The 19,064-nt window shown below is 44.6% G+C and overlaps 1 protein-coding gene across 1 annotated transcript; it reads left to right on the forward strand.

The window, feature by feature from the left end:
- Nucleotides 1-966: 966 nt before the first annotated feature.
- LOC137149511 (claw keratin-like) lies at nt 967-3,624 on the forward strand. The gene is made up of 2 exons (XM_067543008.1): nt 967-1,068; nt 2,415-3,624. The coding sequence occupies exon 2, from the start codon at nt 2,436-2,438 to the stop codon at nt 2,901-2,903; it is 468 nt and encodes a 155-aa protein (XP_067399109.1). The 5' UTR covers nt 967-1,068; nt 2,415-2,435; the 3' UTR covers nt 2,904-3,624.
- The last annotated feature ends 15,440 nt before the right edge of the window (nt 3,625-19,064 follow it).

Below are 19,064 nucleotides of genomic sequence, written 5' to 3' on the forward strand. Positions count from 1 at the left end.
GATTTTATGTTAAGTCTTAACCCACAGCCATCTCTTGCTTCAACAAAAATCTGTGATTTTCACCTCACTTGGGCATTTTGATGAGATCAGTCATATGCATTATCTTACAAGCACAAAGTTTCTTGGCTGCTCACAGAGGGAAACACAGTTTCTGATAGAGTACCAGTTCCAAGACTTAACTCAAAATCTTTCAACAAAAAAGCACTGATTCCTCCCATGGTCTGCCATTCCTCTCCTTAACCACTGAAAAACTTTGCTCTACGCAGTCCTTTGAGACAGCATTGGTGATCCAAGTGCAGGGCCAATGTTTGGTCAAGTTTTCATTACTGTACAGTGAAATTCAAATTTTCATTCACACATGGGGAGAGGGCCATGACAAAATCCATTGCTCCACTTAAATCCTGCCAAAGACGTAGTTTGAAAGTGGCATTGAAGTTGCCCATTGGCATCGTGCTATCCCCCGCCAAGGGGTGAATTACAGACTGAAGGTCCTGACAGGAAACACACTGGAGGCAGTGGAATGATTCCCAATGATTTTAAAGGAAAGTGGATCTGACCCATTCGGAATGGAGGTGGTGAGAAGGCAGAAAAACAATTCCCTTCTTTCTAGCAAGTTTAGAATGAACTGCCCAATGCCACTAACCACGACCAGCATGAATTGAAAAGACCAAACTGAATTCCTGTTCACGACAGCCAGTTTTACAACTGATGCCACTCTGAATCAACTTGACATTTATCCTCATTGCAGCACCAAGGAAGTCAGTGGAATGACACGAGGAATGGCGTTGGCCATGCAATTTTCAGATGAAAGGATTCTGAAGAGTTCAATGTACATATCACGCCCACTGAGGCTGAGAGTAGCCTAATAATCACAAACCCTGAGGAAAACAGCTGCAACCAAAGGAGGACTTACAAGGCAATCAAGTATGTTTGGTAACTAATCAGGACCTTCTCCACAAACGCCATCACAGATCCTCCAGGCAGTCCTAGGAAACATATAAAAGAGCTCAAGATTGAGGGCTCTTCCGAACACTTCTCTGGACGGACTTCATCTCCTCAGTGAACTGGGTAAGTCCAACTCCACTCAATCTCTTTCAAACCCTAGACATGTCATAGTAGGCTCCATTTTCATTTAAGATTGAAATTTGCATGTCCTTGCTGTGATTTTTATCAGGGATGAGGCTGTTCTTCCATAATGATCTTGTGTAGTTATTCAGGTGCAGGAGCTGGTGGATTCAGAATTGGAAGCTACAGGGGGACTTTTAGGAGCAACATATTCAATTGGGAAATATATTTCCTATTCATTGGAAATAGAATTAGGACATTTAAATCTTTTCTGTAACTTTTGAAAATCCATTAGGCATTTTTCCCTTAGCTAGAATAGGAAGAAACTTTCCCAGGGGTGGCCCGGAATGGCCAATTCAGGGTCTTCTACTTCATTCTGAGGCAGCTGTTAAACACTCCTCACTATTGGAGACAGGAGACTGGATTAAAATGACAACTGGTGTGATCCAGTCAAGCAATTCCTATAATCTTCTGAACATAAACAGCCACTGAAGATGCTTCTCCTCAGCTGGTGTAATTAAGCGTCACTCCATAGAAATCAGTGGACCTGAGCACATTTTACACCAGCTGAGAATCTTTTTTTATTCCTCGGCAAATATTGGTGACTCCCACAGTTTGGAAAACCAAAGAGCCACATTCTCGTACAAGACTCAAGTGATTTGCTTTCAAAGGCTAAATCCTCAAAGGAAAGGATATGATTATCATGATCCCGGCCGTGTTCTCTTTGAGAAATGTCTGTAATAGACACAGAATCCCAGGTGTCTATCACAGAAAGTGCTACACATATTCCAGTCAGGGATTTTCAGACAGACAGTCACTGAAGTTACGGCTACACTGATGGCAGCAAAGTCGCCGCCATCAGATCGATTTCTCTGGATCGACTGAGTGGCCAGTGAAGACCCGATCAGTCAATCCAGAAATCGACATACTAACACCACCTTCAGAGGTGGCGTAGCGCTACGTCGACGGGAGAGTGGTTCCTGTCGGCTCAGTGCAGTAAAGGTAGTACGCAGAAGAGAAGCAGGGAAGTCAACGGGAGTTACGCAAGTTTTTTGCGTAGCTTGCGTAACTCCCGTCGACTGCCGCCGAATCTCGGAGGTAAGAGTAGACAGGGTCTGAGAGAGGTTCAAACAGGCCGCTGCGGCGGGAAGTTTAGTGCAAGTGGACAAAAGGCATAGAAAGCATAAATAGGAATAAATAGATAGCTACAAAAACAGACACTAATACCATTCCACCTTTCTCTCTCAGGCCTCATGCAGACCTCACTACAATAGTAACGGAGCAATGAAGTCATTTGTCCACAGGGACTTGTGCTTTCTTTTGATTCTATTCCCTGCTGTGTGTTTCAGGCTTACCTCCATCACAGAAAGATGACTTTCTCCAGCCTCTGCTATCCAGAATGCGGGGTGGCCCGGCCCGCTCCAGTTTCCGGCACCTGCAACGAGCCGTGCGTTAGGCAGTGCCCTGACTCCGAAGTGGTGATCAAGCCCCCCACGGTTGCCGTGACCCTCCCAGGACCAATTATGAGCACTTTCCCTCAGCACAGCGGAGTGGGAGCCGTAGGAGCACCTGTGGTCGGACCCGGTTTCGGGGGCTCATTCGGCCGAGGGGGCTATGGAGGCTATTATGGAGGATTGTACGGATTAGGGGGATTTGGTGGTTACGGAGGCCGTTATGGTTATGGGGGATATTGCGGTTATGGGGGATTAGGTGGTTATCTGGGGGGTTGTGGATACGGGGGATCATGGGGATACCCAGGCCATTATGGGTATGGGGGAGTATGCGGAACTGGGGTGTCTTGCCATAGGTACCTCAGTGGAAACTGTGGGCCATGTTAAACCCAACAGGAATAGCTGTGGGAAAAGAAAGAACCAGGAAATGAACAGCAAGATACAGATTCACACCTGACCTTTTGGGCATGGCTTTCAGAAGTGCTGTGCAAACATGGCTTCATCTGAACTCAGTGTGAGCTGTGTGCGCTCTGCCCTTGCTCTGACAGCCAGGCTGCATTTCTAACGTTACGCTTTGCAACGCTTTCTACCAATGATTTCCCAATCTTGTGCTGATTCCCTTTTTCACCCGTGGACCCATTCTGACTTACACTCAAGCTCTTTACACTAACCCAACAGTGGGAAGGTAAACGAGGCCTTAAGATGGGCATCAGTTACATTCATGATCACTTTACGTCCCTTTATTTTAAAGGGGAAAGAGAGACCTTGCTGTGAAGGAGATTAAGACCCTGTATGTTCTTTCCATCAATCCTCACCTTTAGTGTCTCATTTTGGCCTTTGCTACAGCAAATGTTTAATGCAGAATCTTCGTAGTCCTCTGCTTCTATTTTGCTTTGTTCCATTTTCTACCAACTGGAGTAAAATAAGGCTCTTGAAATAGTTGCAAAGGGGACTTGTCAATCCAGCTCTGCAGCTGCAACAAAACAAAAAGAACATTTTGTCTGATATGCGTCCCACTGAAGCGGGTGATCACTCACAACCCTTCTTGAAACACTGGAAATGCATTGTTCTTCCTCTGAAGTATTTCTTTCTGCAACTGTGTACTGCCAATTTCCTTCCCATTAAAAGCTACGCTGCACCATAATATCAGTCTTCTGGTTCTCCTTGCTCACTCCTTGTTTAAAAATTGCACTGGATGAAATTGATCCCTGTGGAGCCATCATCAATCACCAGGCACATTTCAAGTTGCAGCTTTCGTAACCCTAGAATGACAGAAGAATCCTGCCCTCTAAGTGGTTCAGAACATTGTACAGGCCCTGCACAAAGGGCTGAGGTTCCTCCTTGTACTACCTGTTTTACCAAAGAGTCTTCTCCAGCAAAGACTTAGACACATTTTCACTTTAACAATGGAAGTTTCTCCTTTGGTTCCACGAAGACCAATCACATGGTTCGCAGTAACTAATATCTAAAGGCTTAGTGAGAGTTACTGGCAAAAGGTGGAGTCTAGGGTCACAGGAGCATATCACATGTCCTTATATGACTTCCTGACTCAGAGACTCAGAGACTATAAGGTGAGAAGGGACCATTATGGTCATCTAGTCTGACCTCCGACACAACACTGACCACAGAACTTCACCCACCCATGCCTGTAATAGACCCCCTAACCTAAGGCTGAGTACTGACGTCTTCAAGTAATGATTTAAATTTATTGAAATCAAATAATGATTTCAAGGTATAGAGAATCCACCAACAAGTGACTCGTGCCCCGTGCTACAGAGGAAGGAGAAAACCCCCAAAGTCCTGTATTTCCTGACACCAGATGTGGAGATCAGTTAAACACTGACTCATAGGGGTTAGTCATTGGCCCCTTAGAGGCAGAGACTTCAGCGGGAAGAGCCGTCTGGGTGGAATGAATTTCTTCTACAGCCCACTGTGAGAGCTAAGTGTCTTTCATGGTCCATCAACAGAAAAATATCTAGCCTAGACAAAAATTATCGGGTAGATGTTGCCCAGGAATACAGAAATTATGTAATGTACCAGTGCATAGCCATTATTCATGATTTCCAGAAGAAAAATGATACATGCAGAGAAAGAGGATAATCATGGTTAGGATCTCGTAACTTTTCCATTGACAGCTTACATGATATACTTTGTACAAAATTTGTTGCAATTGTCTAACAGTGGCAATATCATTGATACAAATGGTCATATTTCAATCATACAGAATCACAGGAAGGAAAATAAAAGTGGGGTTATTCATATAGATGAATGCTTGGAAATCTTTATGAATCTGGCCGTTTCTTATGGGTACTTTATCTGGTGCCCTCTGACCAAACCAGGCCCGTTTTCAACAGCATTACACCTCCACGTGCTAATGTCGAATGTTCAAACTAATTAAAGAATGACCTAAACAAATTGGAGGATTGGGCCAAAATAAATCTGATGAGGTTCAACAAAGACAAGTGCAGACTCCTGCACTTAGGATGGAAGACTCCTATGCATTGCTACAGACAGATGACCGATTGGCTACGCAGAAGTTCTGCAGAAAAGGATCTGGGAGTTACAGTGGAATAGAAGCTAGACATGAGTCAACAGCGTGCCCTTATTGCCAAGCAGGCTAACGGCATATTGGGCTTCATTAGTAGGAGCATTGGCAGCAGATCAAGAGATGTGATTATTCCCCTCTGTTCAGCACTAGTGAGACCATATTTGGAGTACTGTGTCCAATTGTGCGCCCTCCACTATAGAAAGGATGTGGACAAGTCCAGTAGAGAGCAACGAAAATTATCAGGGGGCAGGAGCATATGACTTATGAGGAGAGGCTGAGGAAAATAGGCTTGTTTATTCTGTAGAAGAGAAGAATGAAGGTGGATTTGAAAACAGCTTTTAACTATCTGAATAGGGGTTCCAAGGAGGATGGAATAGGCTGTTCTCAATGGTAGTAGATGACAGAATTAGGAGCAATGGTCTCAAGTTGCAGTGGGGGAGGTCTAGATTGGATATTAGAAAAAACTTTTTCAATAGGATGGTGGTGAAGTACTGGAATGCGTTACCTACGGAGGTGATGGAATCTCCATCCTTAGAGGTTTGTAAGGCCTGACTCGACAAAGTCCTAGCTAGGATGATTTAGCTGGGGTTGGTCCTGCTTTGAGCAGGGGGTTGGACTAGATGACCTTCTTGAGGTGCCTTCCAACCCTAATCTTCAATGATTCTATGAATGTATCTCTGGTGTGTCATTTTGCTTTATTAAAACAATGTTCAGTTTTATTCTTTTGAGACAACAGCCATAACGTTTTGTTCAGAGTTACGAACAAAATCCATTCCCGAGGTGTTCGTAAATCTGAGGTTCTCTTGTATATTTCCTTTCTGCCAGTCGCAGTCGGCAGCAACAAGGGCTGGGTTCAATATCTAGGGAGTCTTTTTCGACAATACAGTATTTCCCATTGACTTCAGTGTACATTGCATCAGAGCAGTTGGGGATGGATGTGTCAAGCATGCACAGAGAGATACACTCCAAACAAGGTTTTTTCCAACCTGGGCTCGGTAATGGGCCTTCCTACAATCTGAAGCTGCTGGAGCTGTGCTCTTTCATATTGGCTCAGAATCTACCATTAAAGTTTAAAATAGCTATAAAAGGAAAATAAAAAGGTACATTGAACAGAAATCAAAAAGCCTCAGTTTTCGGGGGCTAGCAATCACAAACTGAGTACCGAAATGACATCTGAGCCCTTGACGTGCTTTTTTAATGTGAATCTAATCTTCTATATTGAAACATCCAATGCCAGTAAAATGTTATAAATACCATATTAATATACATCTTTGGTCATGTAAAACTTGATGAATGTTTGTGAAATGTTTTTAAATGCTTAGATCAGAGGAAGCCTCAGACTATTCACCAGGAAAGTTATAATTATACCTGTTCGACATGGAGTAAATGGAGGCACTTTAAGGGGAAGGTCAGACAAGGAGTCATTGGCAGAATCAGAAACGAACCCCAATGGTTGGGACTGCTTATGCCAAATGCTAACCCCTCTGTCCTGACCACTGCTGAACTCTTATCATTCTGAATATGTCATTAATCTGAGAGTGACTCTTAGATAGGCTCAATTCTGGAATTTATTTTATTTTGTTTGGATGGTTTTGGGTGAACTTTTGGGTGAAACATCTTCTGATCTTAGTGTGAACAACGATCAACCATCGAGACCCTTCCAATGCATATTACCCCCCTTTATTTCAAGGCTTTGGATCACGGTTGGGTATTTACACTTCATCAGACTTCAATTGTTTTGTAGCAAGGCTTTTCCTATTTGAATTCTATATTGGGATTTTTATTCCTACACTGCACATGAACAAGTTTGAAATGTACACACTTGTAATTCCTTTTGATCATTATTATCCTCATCTACAAAGGAGAGAACGTTAAAGAGAGAACCTACCTGTACCTCATAATATCATCTGAACAGCCGTAATGGATCAGACTACTGATCCATCCAGCCCAGTATCTTGTCTTCTTGCAGTTGCTAATGCCAGGTGTTTCCGATGAAACAAATATAACAGGTAATCATCAACGATTGTATCCCATTATCCACTCACAGCCTCTTGAAAACAGCAATCAATGCCTATCCTGGATAGTAGCCATTGATTGACATATCCTCCACGGACTTATCTGATTCTCTTTTGTAGCCCGTTATAGTCTTAGCCTTCACAAAATCCTCCAGCAAAGAGTTCCTCAGGTTGACTCTGCATTGTGTGATGAAATACTTCCTTTTGTTCATTTTAAACCTGCTGCCTATAATTTTCATTCATTGACCTCTAGGTCTTACGTCATGAATGACTATTCACCATCCCAGAGGAGTGTCAATAGCTTGCAGTATCATCGAGCATTAGGATAGGTTTACTACTCTCCATGAATATGGATGTTTTATTTCTGTCCATCATGAAACCTTAGAAATATATTTTATTACTGTGGCTTTTTTATTTATTCTTTATTTGGACAATCATAGAATCATAGAATCATAGAATATTAGAGTTGGAAGGGACCTCAGGAGGTCATCTAGTCCAACCCCCGGCTCAAAGCAGGACTAACCTCAGCTATATCATCCCAACCAGGGCTTTGTCAAGCCTCAGCTTAAAAACCTCTAAGGATGGAGATTCCACCACCTCCCTAGGTAACCCATTCCATTGCTTCACCACCCTCCTAGTAAAAAACTTTTTCCTAATGTCCAACTTAGACCTCCCGCCCTGCAACTTGAGACCGTTGCTCCTTGTTCGGTCATCTGCCACCACCGAGAACAGCCTAGCCCCATCCTCCCTGGAACCCCCTTTCAGGTAGTTAAAGGCCGCTATCAAATCCCCCCTCACTCTTCTCTTTTGCAGACTAAACAAGCCCAGTTCCCTCAGCCTCTCCTCATAAGTCCTGTGCTCCAGCCCCCTAATCATTTTGGTTGCCCTCCGCTGCACTCTCTCCAACTTGTCCACATCCTTTTTGTAGTGGGGGGCCCAAAACTGGACACAATATTCTAAATGCGGCCTCACCAATGCCGAATAGAGGGGAATAATCACTTCCCGTGACCTGCTGGCAATGCCCCTCCTAATGCAGCCCAATATGCCATTAGCCTTCTTGACAACCAGGGCACACTGCTGACTCATATCCAGCTTTTTATCCACCGTTACCCCCAGGTCCTTTTCTGCAGAGCTGCTGCCCAGCTCATCGGTCCCCAGTCTATAGCTGTGCATGGGATTCTTCCTTCCTAAGTGGAGGACTCTGCACTTGTCCTTGTTGAACCTCATTAGATTTCTTTGGCCCAGAGAAGCAGGTGGCAGCAGAAGGTGAAGGTGTGCATCAGTGATGGGTGATTGGGTGGCCGACGTAGCGAAGTGAGTAAAAGGCCTTCTTTCTTGGTAGGTGAACTCTGCAGCTGCACCTCTGAACTCTGGGCCTGCCCTGACTAAGGACAACATCTGTGAGTGTGGGGCTGTGGGGATGGAGCACATTAAAGGAACTTCTTGTTGCTGGAATTAAGAACCTGAGGCATTAAGGAAACTGCTCAGCATGATCTGGGGTGGGCATTTTTGTTCAGGGGTTTAAACTTGTGAATCCTGCTTGTGGTTTTCCCAAGTTAATGCCAGTTTACTTTCCCCCTTTATTAAAACTTTGTTTTCTACACTCAGCCTCTCTGGTTGCAAAAGGGTAGTATTGCCTGTGGAGGCACCCAAGGGATGGTGTGTAATTGTCTCAGGTGACTGGGTTGGGTCTCGAGCCGGCTGTGTGTTGTATTGTTGAATAATAGCTCCTATATAGAGAACCCCCAGGCCTTGTTGCTGCCAACTCTGACTGGCAGAAAGGAAACATGCAGTAGAACTTCAGAGGTACGAACACCTCGGGAATGGAGGTTACTCGTAACTCTGAAATGTTCATAACTCTGAACAAAATGTTATGGTTGCTCTTTCAAACGTTTACAACTGAACATTGACTTAATACAGCAAAATTACATGCCAGAGATATATTGGTTTGAACATTCATCCTTAGCACCTGGAGGAATGATAGCGTTGGAAATGAGATTGCTTTGGTCAGAGGGCTCCAGATAAAGCAACCATAACAAATGACCAGTTTAAGAAAGTGTCCCCAGCATTTGCCTCTCTGAAGAGTCTATCTTTCAAGGCACTCTTGAATCAAAGGCATCCTGTTGTTAAAAAGTTGCTCTGCCATTCAGGGAGCTGGGCCTAGAGTTCACCTTGCATTGACTATGCGATTTGGGGGCCACTTTTGTTTCCCTGACAATAAACTGGGTCACTATCCTGGAGAGTCTCACTCAGATGCTTATCGCGAACCATGTGATTGGTCTTTTTGAAACCAAAGGAAACACTTACAGTGAAAATCAGGGTAAGTCTTTACAAGGTAATACACTTCAAGGGCCAGATGCTTCTATCATTCCACAGCTTTGAAAGTTCCAACTTCAGAAGTGCCTCATGCTGCCGGCTCCACAGGGACAACTTTCGTCCAGCATGATTTTTAAAGAAGGAGGGAGGAAGGAGGAGAACCAGAAGACTGATATTATGATGCAGCATAGTTTTTAATGCAAGTGACATTTGCAGTACACAGTTATAGGAAGAAATGCCACAGAACAAAATAATGGAATTCCAGTGTTTCAAGAAGGGCTGGCAAGCATCACACACCCCAAAGGGACTCGTTTCAGACAAGATGTTCTTTTTCCTTTGTTATAGCTGCAGAGCTTGACAAACAAATCTACTTTGCAACTGTTTCAAGTTCCTTTTTTACCACAGTTGGTGGGAAAATAGAATCAGACGACTATGCAACTTCTCCATTATATAGCTGCTATAGCAAAAGCTAAAGTGAGGTTGTAAAGGTACGTATTGATGGAAAGGATAGAACATACAGGTTCTAATTCCCATTGGCAGCAAGATCTCTTTTCTGCCCAGTAAAGGGACTTAAAGTGTTAATAATTGTAACTGTTGCATATCTTATGACCTCTGTTTCCTTCCCCCTGCATGGTTTAGTGTAAATGGCCTGAGTGTAACTCAGAATGGGTCCACGGGTGTTTAAGAGAATCAGCACATGGTTGGGAAAGCACTGGCAGAAAGTGTCGTTAAGCGTAACATAAGAAATACAGCCAGACTGTCAGACCAAGGGCTGAGCAGACACAGCTCACACTGAGTTCAACGGGAGCCATGTTTGCACAGCACTTCTGAAAGCCATGCCCAAAAGGTCAGGTGTGAATCTGTAGCTTGCTGTTCATTTCCTGGTTTTTCCTTTACACACAGATATTCCTGCTGGGTTTAACATGGCCAGCTGTGTCCACCGCATAGGCCCCCATAACCATAATGGCCTGGGTAACCCAAAAATCCTCCGTAACCACAATGGCCAGGATAACCCCATAATCCCCCGTAACCGTAACGGCCGCCGTAACCACCTAATCTCCCCAATCCATAATATCCTCCGTAATGGCCTCCATAGCCCCCCCAACCGAATGAGCCCCCAAAACCGGGTCCGACCACAGGTGCTCCTACGGCTCCCACTCCACTGTGCTGAGGGAAGTTGCTCATAATTGGTCCTGGGAGGGTCACGACAACCGGGGAGGGTCTGATCACTACTTCAGAGTCAGGGCACTGCCTAACGCACGGCTCGTTGCAGGTGCCAGAAACTGGAGCGGGCCGGGCCACCCCGCATTCTGGATAGCAGAGGCTGGAGAAAGTCATCTTTCTGTGATGGAGGTAAGCCTGAAACACACAGCAGGGAATAGAGTCAGGAGAAGGTAGAAATGCTGATGGAAAAAAGGCTTTAAAGCTCGGTCACTAATGTAGGCTCAAGAGAGAGAGAAGGAGTGGACTTAGTTGCTATGTTCATGGCCATGTACTTCACATTTCTGAAAGAGAACGTGGCTGGGATTGTGGTAACCATATCCTTTCCTCTGAGGATTTAAACTCTGCCTGGAAGCCAGTTGAGTACAGTACCAGAGTGTGGCTCTCAGGTTTTCCAAACCTTGGGAGTCACCAATGCTTGCTGATGAATAAACAAATACTTTGCTTTTCTCCAAACAAATCAGTAAGGACAAGAGCTTCAGCTGCGGTAATATAGTTCAGTTCCACTGACTTCCACAGAGGGACACTTAATTACACCATCTGAGAGAAGTATCTTCAATGAGTGTTTTTCCTCAGAAGAACATAGGAATTACTAGACTGGATCACACCAGTTGTCAGTTTAATCCTTTCTCCTGTCTCCAATATTGAGGAGTAACAGCTGCTTCAGAATAAAGTAGAAGACCACTCAATTGGCAGTTACTGCACTAACCTGAGAAAATTTCTTCCTAATACAGCTTAATGAAAAACAGCTAAGCAATTTTCTAAAGATACTGAAAAGATTTAAATGCCCTAATTCTTTTCCACTTAATAGGAAATATATTTCCCAATTGCATTTCTTGCTCCTAAAATCCCCCCTTTAGCTTCAACTGCATAACTAAACAAGATAATAATGGAAGAAAACACTCATCCCTTACAAAAATCCCAGAGAGTACGTGCAAGATTCAGTCTGAAATGAAATGAAGCATACTGTGACATCTCTAGGGTTTGAAAGAGATTGAGTCAAATTTGACTTACCCAGTTCACCGAGGAGATGAAGTCTGGAGAAGTGCTTAGAAGAGCCCTGAGTCGTAAGTGTTTTATACAGTTCCTAGCACTGCCTCGAGGTTCTGCGATGCTGTTTGTGGAGGAGGTCCTACTCAATTACCAAACAAACATTATTGCCTGGGTAAATCCTCCTTTGAACGTAGCTGTTTTCCTCGGCGTTTGTGATTATTGGGCTAGTCTCAGTATCAGATGGCGTAGTATGCACATTGCAGTCTTCAGATTTCTTTCATCTTAAAATTGTATGGGGCAGCTGCATTCCTCGTGTCATTCCACTGACTTTCTTGGTGCTGCAATGAGGATGAATGTTGAGGTGATTTAGAGACACATCGGTAGCACAACTGACTGTCATGAATAGGAATCCAGTTTGGTCCTTTCTATTCATGCTGGTTGTGGATACGGGCAGTGGGCAGTTCATTGTAAACCTGCTAGAAAGGAGGGAGCCTTTTTCCTGCCTTCTCACCGCCTCCATCCTCAGCGGATCACATCCAATTGCCTTTGAAATCAATGGGAATCATTCTATTGTCTCCAGTGTGTTTCCTGTCAGGACCTTAAGTCTGAAATTCAACCTTTGGCTGGAGATTGTATGATGCCTGTGGAGAACTTTAGTCCCACTTTGAACTTTCAAACTAGGTCTTAGCAGGGATTCATGCGGATCATGTGCCTTTGTGATGAAAATGTGACCTAATATGGGCCCTACACTTGGGGCAGCAGTGCTGTCTCAAAGAACTGCCTAGAGCAATTTTTTCTCATGGATCAAGAGGAGGGATGTTAGGGCGTGAGAGGAGGCAATGATCTTTTACAAAAAGGTTTGGAGTTAAGTCTTGAAATCTGTACTCAATCAGCAACCATTTCTCCATCCAGGAGGACGCAGGAGTCTGAGATCTTGTAAGACAAATTCTTGTCAGAGATTCTTGGTGAAGGAGAAGATGGCTGTGGGATGAGATTTGATATGAATAGGGGACGTTGCTGAAAGCATTCCTGCCAGAACCAGTACGATGTTTAAAGTGTAAAAGACATCCCAAAGATTGGGTTCCATATCCAGCGAAGGAGGAAGAATTATCCTCCATTGATCATGAGGCCTTGAACCTCTTTCAAGTTGAAGCACCTGTGCTGATTTACACCAGGAGAGCACCTACATTTTCAAAAAAATAATATTTTAAAAAATACCAAATGCAACACTACATTAGAATGAAAATGAAAGAGCCCCAAACTGTGTGGCTTTAAATCATGAGCTGATTAAGGGAATGACATGAGAGACCTTGGCTTCCATTCTTTTAAGGTGACTCTATTACTCAGTGCAGAGGCATCTAATCTCAATACCCACTTATAAATATTCAAAGAAAACAACCCTTTGCATGTGTGAAACAGCAATGAGTGTTTGTGAGGTGCTTTGAAATTCTGAGTTCCGAGCATGCTGGAGAACTGCCAGTGTTTACATCCTTACTATCAATGTCTGATAGGTATCAAAAAAGAGGCACGTTGATGTGAAGGTGAAGGCAAAGATTACACCATGCAGCTCTCTTTCATCTGCAAACTTTATGGGCCAGCTACATTCCTGGTATCATTCGACTGAGTATTGCTGCTTCAATGGGACATTCGCAAGCCTGGAATGGGAACTGTCCAATGCATCCAGGAGCAACAGTGAGCAGGTGGCCTGGGTAAATAACTATGTCTGCCTCTTTCTCCCTGTGGAACCTTCACCCCAATGTGCTTGTTCATCTCCGCATAGATCAGACCTAAGAGTGACATTATGCCCAATGATCATCGGCTTCCTCAAATCAAAGGATTTCAGAGCACTTCAAGCTTATTAATGTTGTATGTGTTCACAGTGTTTTATTATTTTAACGGTAGATTTTATTTCTCGTGTTTACATGCCCCAAACTGTGGGTTAGAATTAAAAAAATTTCACATAAATTTTTTTAATGGCCTCTGATAAACCCATTTCTCTGTCTCTGTCTCCTGCAGGCCTTCAGCGAGAGCCCGCCCTGGGAAAGGTGGGTCAGGAATTCACTGGTCACTCACATATTCCCAGACTCCCTCTGTCTCCCCCACCCCCAGGTAGGAGCGGGGGACCTGCCAGGGGAAAGCCCTGGTAACCAAATACTGCAGCTGCCTCCATTCACAAGAACCACCTCCAGTGCTGCCTACATCAGCCCCACCTGCCTTCAGAGCTGCTATCCAGAGCCCCCGAGGAGGCTGCGTGGTGCAGGACACCGACCTCCACTGGGGGTGCCAGCGCAAACACCAAATCGGTCCATCTCACTATCCTTGGTAACAGCTATTCAGCAGCAACATCTGCGGGGGCTTGGCCCCTCCCTATCTCTGCCTATGTTTTGCAGGTTGTCATGTCTGCAAAAAAATCTGCTGGTGCCTGCATTTGAGAAATGCTGGATTAGATGAACTTTATAAGTGCATGTTAAGGTTTCTATGTCATGCCAATAGGCAGTTCATGATTCATAGCCTCTGAATTATGGGCTGTTTGAATTTCAGTCAGAAAAGCTGTGCATTTCCCTTTCTTTAACAAACATTCCATGGTAAAGCTCAAGGGGCAGATGTTGAGCCAGTGTGTATGAGTTGTGGGAAGGCACCCCCTCAGTCCTGCCAGGTTAGGGCTTCCTCCTGGGGGGTAGATCAGCCCCACCGTGGATGAGTCTTTTAGCTTCTCCCCTGAGCTCTTCTGGCTTAAATCGTTCGAGGTGGGCGTTGGTTCTGGTCTGAAAAATACCCCTTCGACACATGGGGGAGGGGGTTGAGTCTATAAAACCCAGATCCAGGCAGGGATATCTTTCCCAGGCCCCCCCCTGTGGGTCTGCAGTCGTGGTTGTGTGGTTCTGGGTGGCAGGGGGGGGGGGGTGCCAGTCCTTCCCCCAAGCTCGTCCTCAGTTTTGGTTGTTCTCCATGTGTGGAGAACAACAATCTTCTGTGTTAGAGAGATCTACCTCAGTGCTGTCACAAGCCTTCTAACAGCTTGTGTCTCTCTCTGCTCTCTCTACCAGAGGTGGGGTTTTAATAGCCTTGGAGCTGTCTTTGATTAGGTTCAGGGGCTTCTAATTGGCCTGAGGAAACCACCTCCCAGCTTGTAGGGAAAAGAGCCTTTAGCAGTCTGGGGCTGATATACCGGCCTTCTAGCACCCTCTTGTAGTACTCTAGGAGGTGAGGGCAGCCCTACTGCCCACTGCTCAGGCCTACCTCGAGTGGGTCCTGTGAAAGGGTGCTCCCCAGCCTCGCTTCACCCCGGGTCCTCCAGACCTTTTCATTGGGCCCCTGCACTACAAGCCACCCCCCACTCCGGCCACCCCCTCCGAACACCCTGAGCCAGCTGCAGAGTCTACAGTCAGTGTGCTTCTGAACCACACTATGGGCAAACCTGCAGATGCTTGTGCTGCACTCTCTCCGTTTCCTTACCCTTGTGTCCCACCCTGATACCAAGTGGTGGGACCTTTTACCACCTGTCAAGGGTGAGGAACCCCCGTGGGTCAATCTGTATTCCTCCTTGGTTCCATGGCCCGCTGGGGATATTAGCTGATGGGTTCTTCATGGAGCCATGAGCATGGGAGTGTGCCTGGTGCAGTTCACCCCACATACCGATAACTGTTCCTTTTGTGGTGTGAGGGAGACCGTGGTGCACGTGTATGAGATTGGTCTTGCTTTGAGCAGGGGGTTGGAATAGATGACCTCCTGTGGTCCCTCCCAACCTTAATCTTCTATGATCCTATGATTCTATGAGCTGTGCTCTTTTACACTGCTCAGCATCTCCCTAACACTTTAACACAGATATAAAAAGGAAATGCAAAAGTACATTGAACGAAAATCAAAGACCTCAGTTTCGGAGGCTAGGAATCACGAACTGAGCACTGGAATGACGTCTGTGACCTTGACGTGCAGTTTTTAAATGAATCTAATCTTCAATATTAAAAAGTTTAATCTCAGCAAAAGCTATTACTGCTATAATAACACAACTCTTTGGTCATATAAAACTGGATTAGTGTTTGTGAAATGCTTTGAAAGACTTAGATCAGAGGAAGCCTCAGACAATCCAACATGCAATGGTTGCTATGATTAATATCAAATTTTTGATACTTGAATACCGCCCTGCTGTAAAAGATAGAAATTGAAAGACTTGGAATTCCTTTGGAGAATTATTATCCTCATATATAAAGAAGACACAGTTAAAATTGATGACAACATTAGCCAGTTTATTATTGTTGATGCTTAGTCAAGGCATACAAACATTTTGTAATAAGACATATGACTAACTTTGTCTTGTAACGCAGTGTAACAGGGATCCACCTAGTGCTCAACTGTGGCAGGAGGAGTCAGAAGTATTGGGTTGTATTTCTGTCACTGAAATGGACACTCAAATGACCTTCACCTCAACGAGCCTCTTTTTCTAGGCATATCAAACATAGATAGTAATGATGATAAGGCTGGAAGTTCTGCGTTCTCAGAACTCAAGTTTTCAAATCACCACACAAACACACATTGGTGTTTCACACATGCAACAGGTTGTATTCTTAGAATATAAATAAATTGTTCTTGAGATTACACACCTCCACACTGGGTAACAGAATCACTTTAAAAAATAATGGAGGCCAAGTTCTCTCATGTCATTCCCTTAATCAGGACATGATTTAAAACCACACAGTTTGGGGCTGCTTCATTTTCATTCCAATGTAGTTTTGTATCTGGTATTCTTTAAAACAATTTTATTGGAAAACGTAAGTGCTCTATTGGTATAAATCAGCATAGTTTCTTCAACCTCAAAGAGGTTCAAAGCCAAATAATTTAAGGAGGACACTTCTGCCTTCTTCACTGGGTATGGAACCCACTCATCAGGATATTTTTTACAATTTAAATATCTTTCTGTTCTGGCATGAATGTTTTCTGCAACAGGCCCTATGGTTGGTCAGATTTCATTCTTCTCCTACTTAGAATCATAGAAGATGAGAGTTGGAAGGGACCTCAGGAGGTCATCTAGTCTAACCCCCTGCTCAAAGCAGGACTAACCTCAGCTAAATCATCCCAGCGAGGGTTTTGTCAAGCCGCAGCTTAAAAACCTCTAAAGATGGAGATTCCACCACCTCTCTAGGTAACCCATTCCAGTGCTTCACCACCCTCCTAACAAAAAACTTTTTCCTAATGTCCAACCTAGACATCCCCCACTGCAACTGGAGACCGTTGCTCCTTGTTCTGTCATCTTTCACCACCGAGAACAACCTAGCTCCATTCTCCCTGGAACCCCCTTTCAGGTAGTTAAAGGCTGCTATCAAATCCCCCCTCATTCTTCTGTTCTGTAGACTAAACAAGCCTAGTTCCTTCAGCTTCTCCTCATAAACCTTGTGCTCCAGCCCCTAATCATTTTTGCTGCTCTCCGCTGAACTCTCTCCAACTTGTCCACATCCTTTTCGTTGTGGGGGGCCCAAAACTGAACACAATACTCCAAATACGGTCTCACCAATGCCGAATGGAGGGGAATAATCACGTCCCGCGATCTGCTGGCAATGCTCCTACTAATGCAGCCCAATATGCTATTAGCCATCTTGGCAACCAGGGCACACTGCTGACTCATATCCATCTTCTTATCCACTGTTAGCCCCAGGTTCTTTTCTGCAGAACTGCTGCCTAGCTCATCGGTCCCCAGTCTGTAGCTGTGCATGACATTCTTCTTTCCTAAGTGCAGGACTCTGCACTTGTCCTTGGTGAACCTCATCAGATTTCTTTTGGCCCAATCCTCCAGTTTGTTTAGGTCCTTCTGTATCCTATCCCTACCTTCCAGGGTATCTACCACACCCATCTTAGTGTCATCTGCAAACTTGCTGAGGGTGCAATCTATCCCATCCTCCAGATCATTAATGAAGATGCTGAACAAAACTGGCCCCAGGACCGACCCCTGGGGCACTCCGCTTGTTACCAGTTGCCAGCTAGACACGGAGCCATTGATCACTACCCATTGAGCCCTATGCTCTAGCCAGTTCTCTATTCATTTTATAGTCCATTCATCCAAACCATACTTTAACTTACTGATAAGAATACTGTGAGAGACCATATCAAAAGCTTTGCTAAAGTCAAGGTATATCACGTCCACCGCTTTCTCCACATCCACAGAGCCAGTCACCTCTTCATAGAAAGCACTCAGGTTGGTCAGGCATGACTTTCCCTTGGTGAATCCATGTTGAATGTTCCTGATCATCTTCCTCTCTTCCAAGTGCCTTAAAATGGATTCCTTGAGGACCTGCTCCATGATTTTTCCAGGGATTGAGGTGAGGCTGACCGTTCTGTAGTTCCCTGGTTCACATTTCCTCCCTTTTTTGAAGATGGGCACTATATTTGCCTTTTTCCAATCATCAGGGACCTCCCCCAATTGCCACAAGCTTTCAAAGATAGTGCCCTGACTCTGAAGTGGTGATCAGACACTCCCCGATTGTTGTGACCCTCCCAGGACCAATCATGAGTAACTTCCCTCAGCACAGCGCAGTGGGAGCCGTAGGAGCACCTGTAGTTGGACCCGGTTTTGGGGGCTCATACGGTTGGGGGGGATTGTATGGCTATGGAGGCCGTTATGGAGGATTGTATGGTTTAGAGAGATACGGTGGTTACAGAGGCCATTGCGGTTATGTGGGATTATGGGGTTACACAGGCCATTATAATTATGGGGGAATATGCAGTTCCAGGGTATCTTGCCATAGGTACCTCAGTGGAAGCTGTGGGCCACGTTAAACCCAGCAGGAATATCTAAGTGGAAAGGAAGAACCAGGAAATGAACAGGAAGATACAGATTCACACCTGACCTTTTCGGCATGGCTTTCAGAAGTGCTGTGCAAACATGGCTTCATCTGAACTCAGTGTGAGCTGTGTGTGCTCAGTCCTTGGTCTGACAGCCAGGCTCTATTTTTAATGTTACGCTTTGCAACACTTTCTACCAGTGCTTTCCCAACCTTGTGCTGATTTTCTTATTCACCTGTGGATGCATTCTGTGAAGGGAAAAGAAGATGGGGGTCTCTGTTTCAGCTGAGAACTGATTTTAGAAATGGCTGTAAAAAGCCTGAGATGGAAAATGTCTTTTTAGCAGTTATTTAGTTTTAGAATGTTCTGAAGTTATAAAATAGTTAAGAGGCCTAGACGCCAGCAGGGATGGAATGCAGAGAAAGACCTTGTAACTTAGATAAGGAAAGTTGAAAATACTCAGCTAGAACATTCCTAGATAACATTTTTTTTTAGTATGTATGACCATGGAAACTGTGACGTAAAAAGACTTGTTTATGTGAGCCTATAAAAACTGTTAGATTTTTATGTTAAGAGTCACCCCTCTACATCTGAAGGGACCACCTTCTTTACGTAAAGAATAAACTCTGACTTTGCTAATCTGTTGTTTGGCTTATTCTGAACTATCTGCTGGGCAATGGA

Source organism: Emydura macquarii, unplaced genomic scaffold, assembly GCF_026122565.2.
Source record: "Emydura macquarii macquarii isolate MOO-44397 ecotype Brisbane River unplaced genomic scaffold, CSIRO-AGI_Emac_v2 contig_760, whole genome shotgun sequence".
NCBI classification, from domain to species: Eukaryota; Metazoa; Chordata; order Testudines; family Chelidae; genus Emydura; species Emydura macquarii.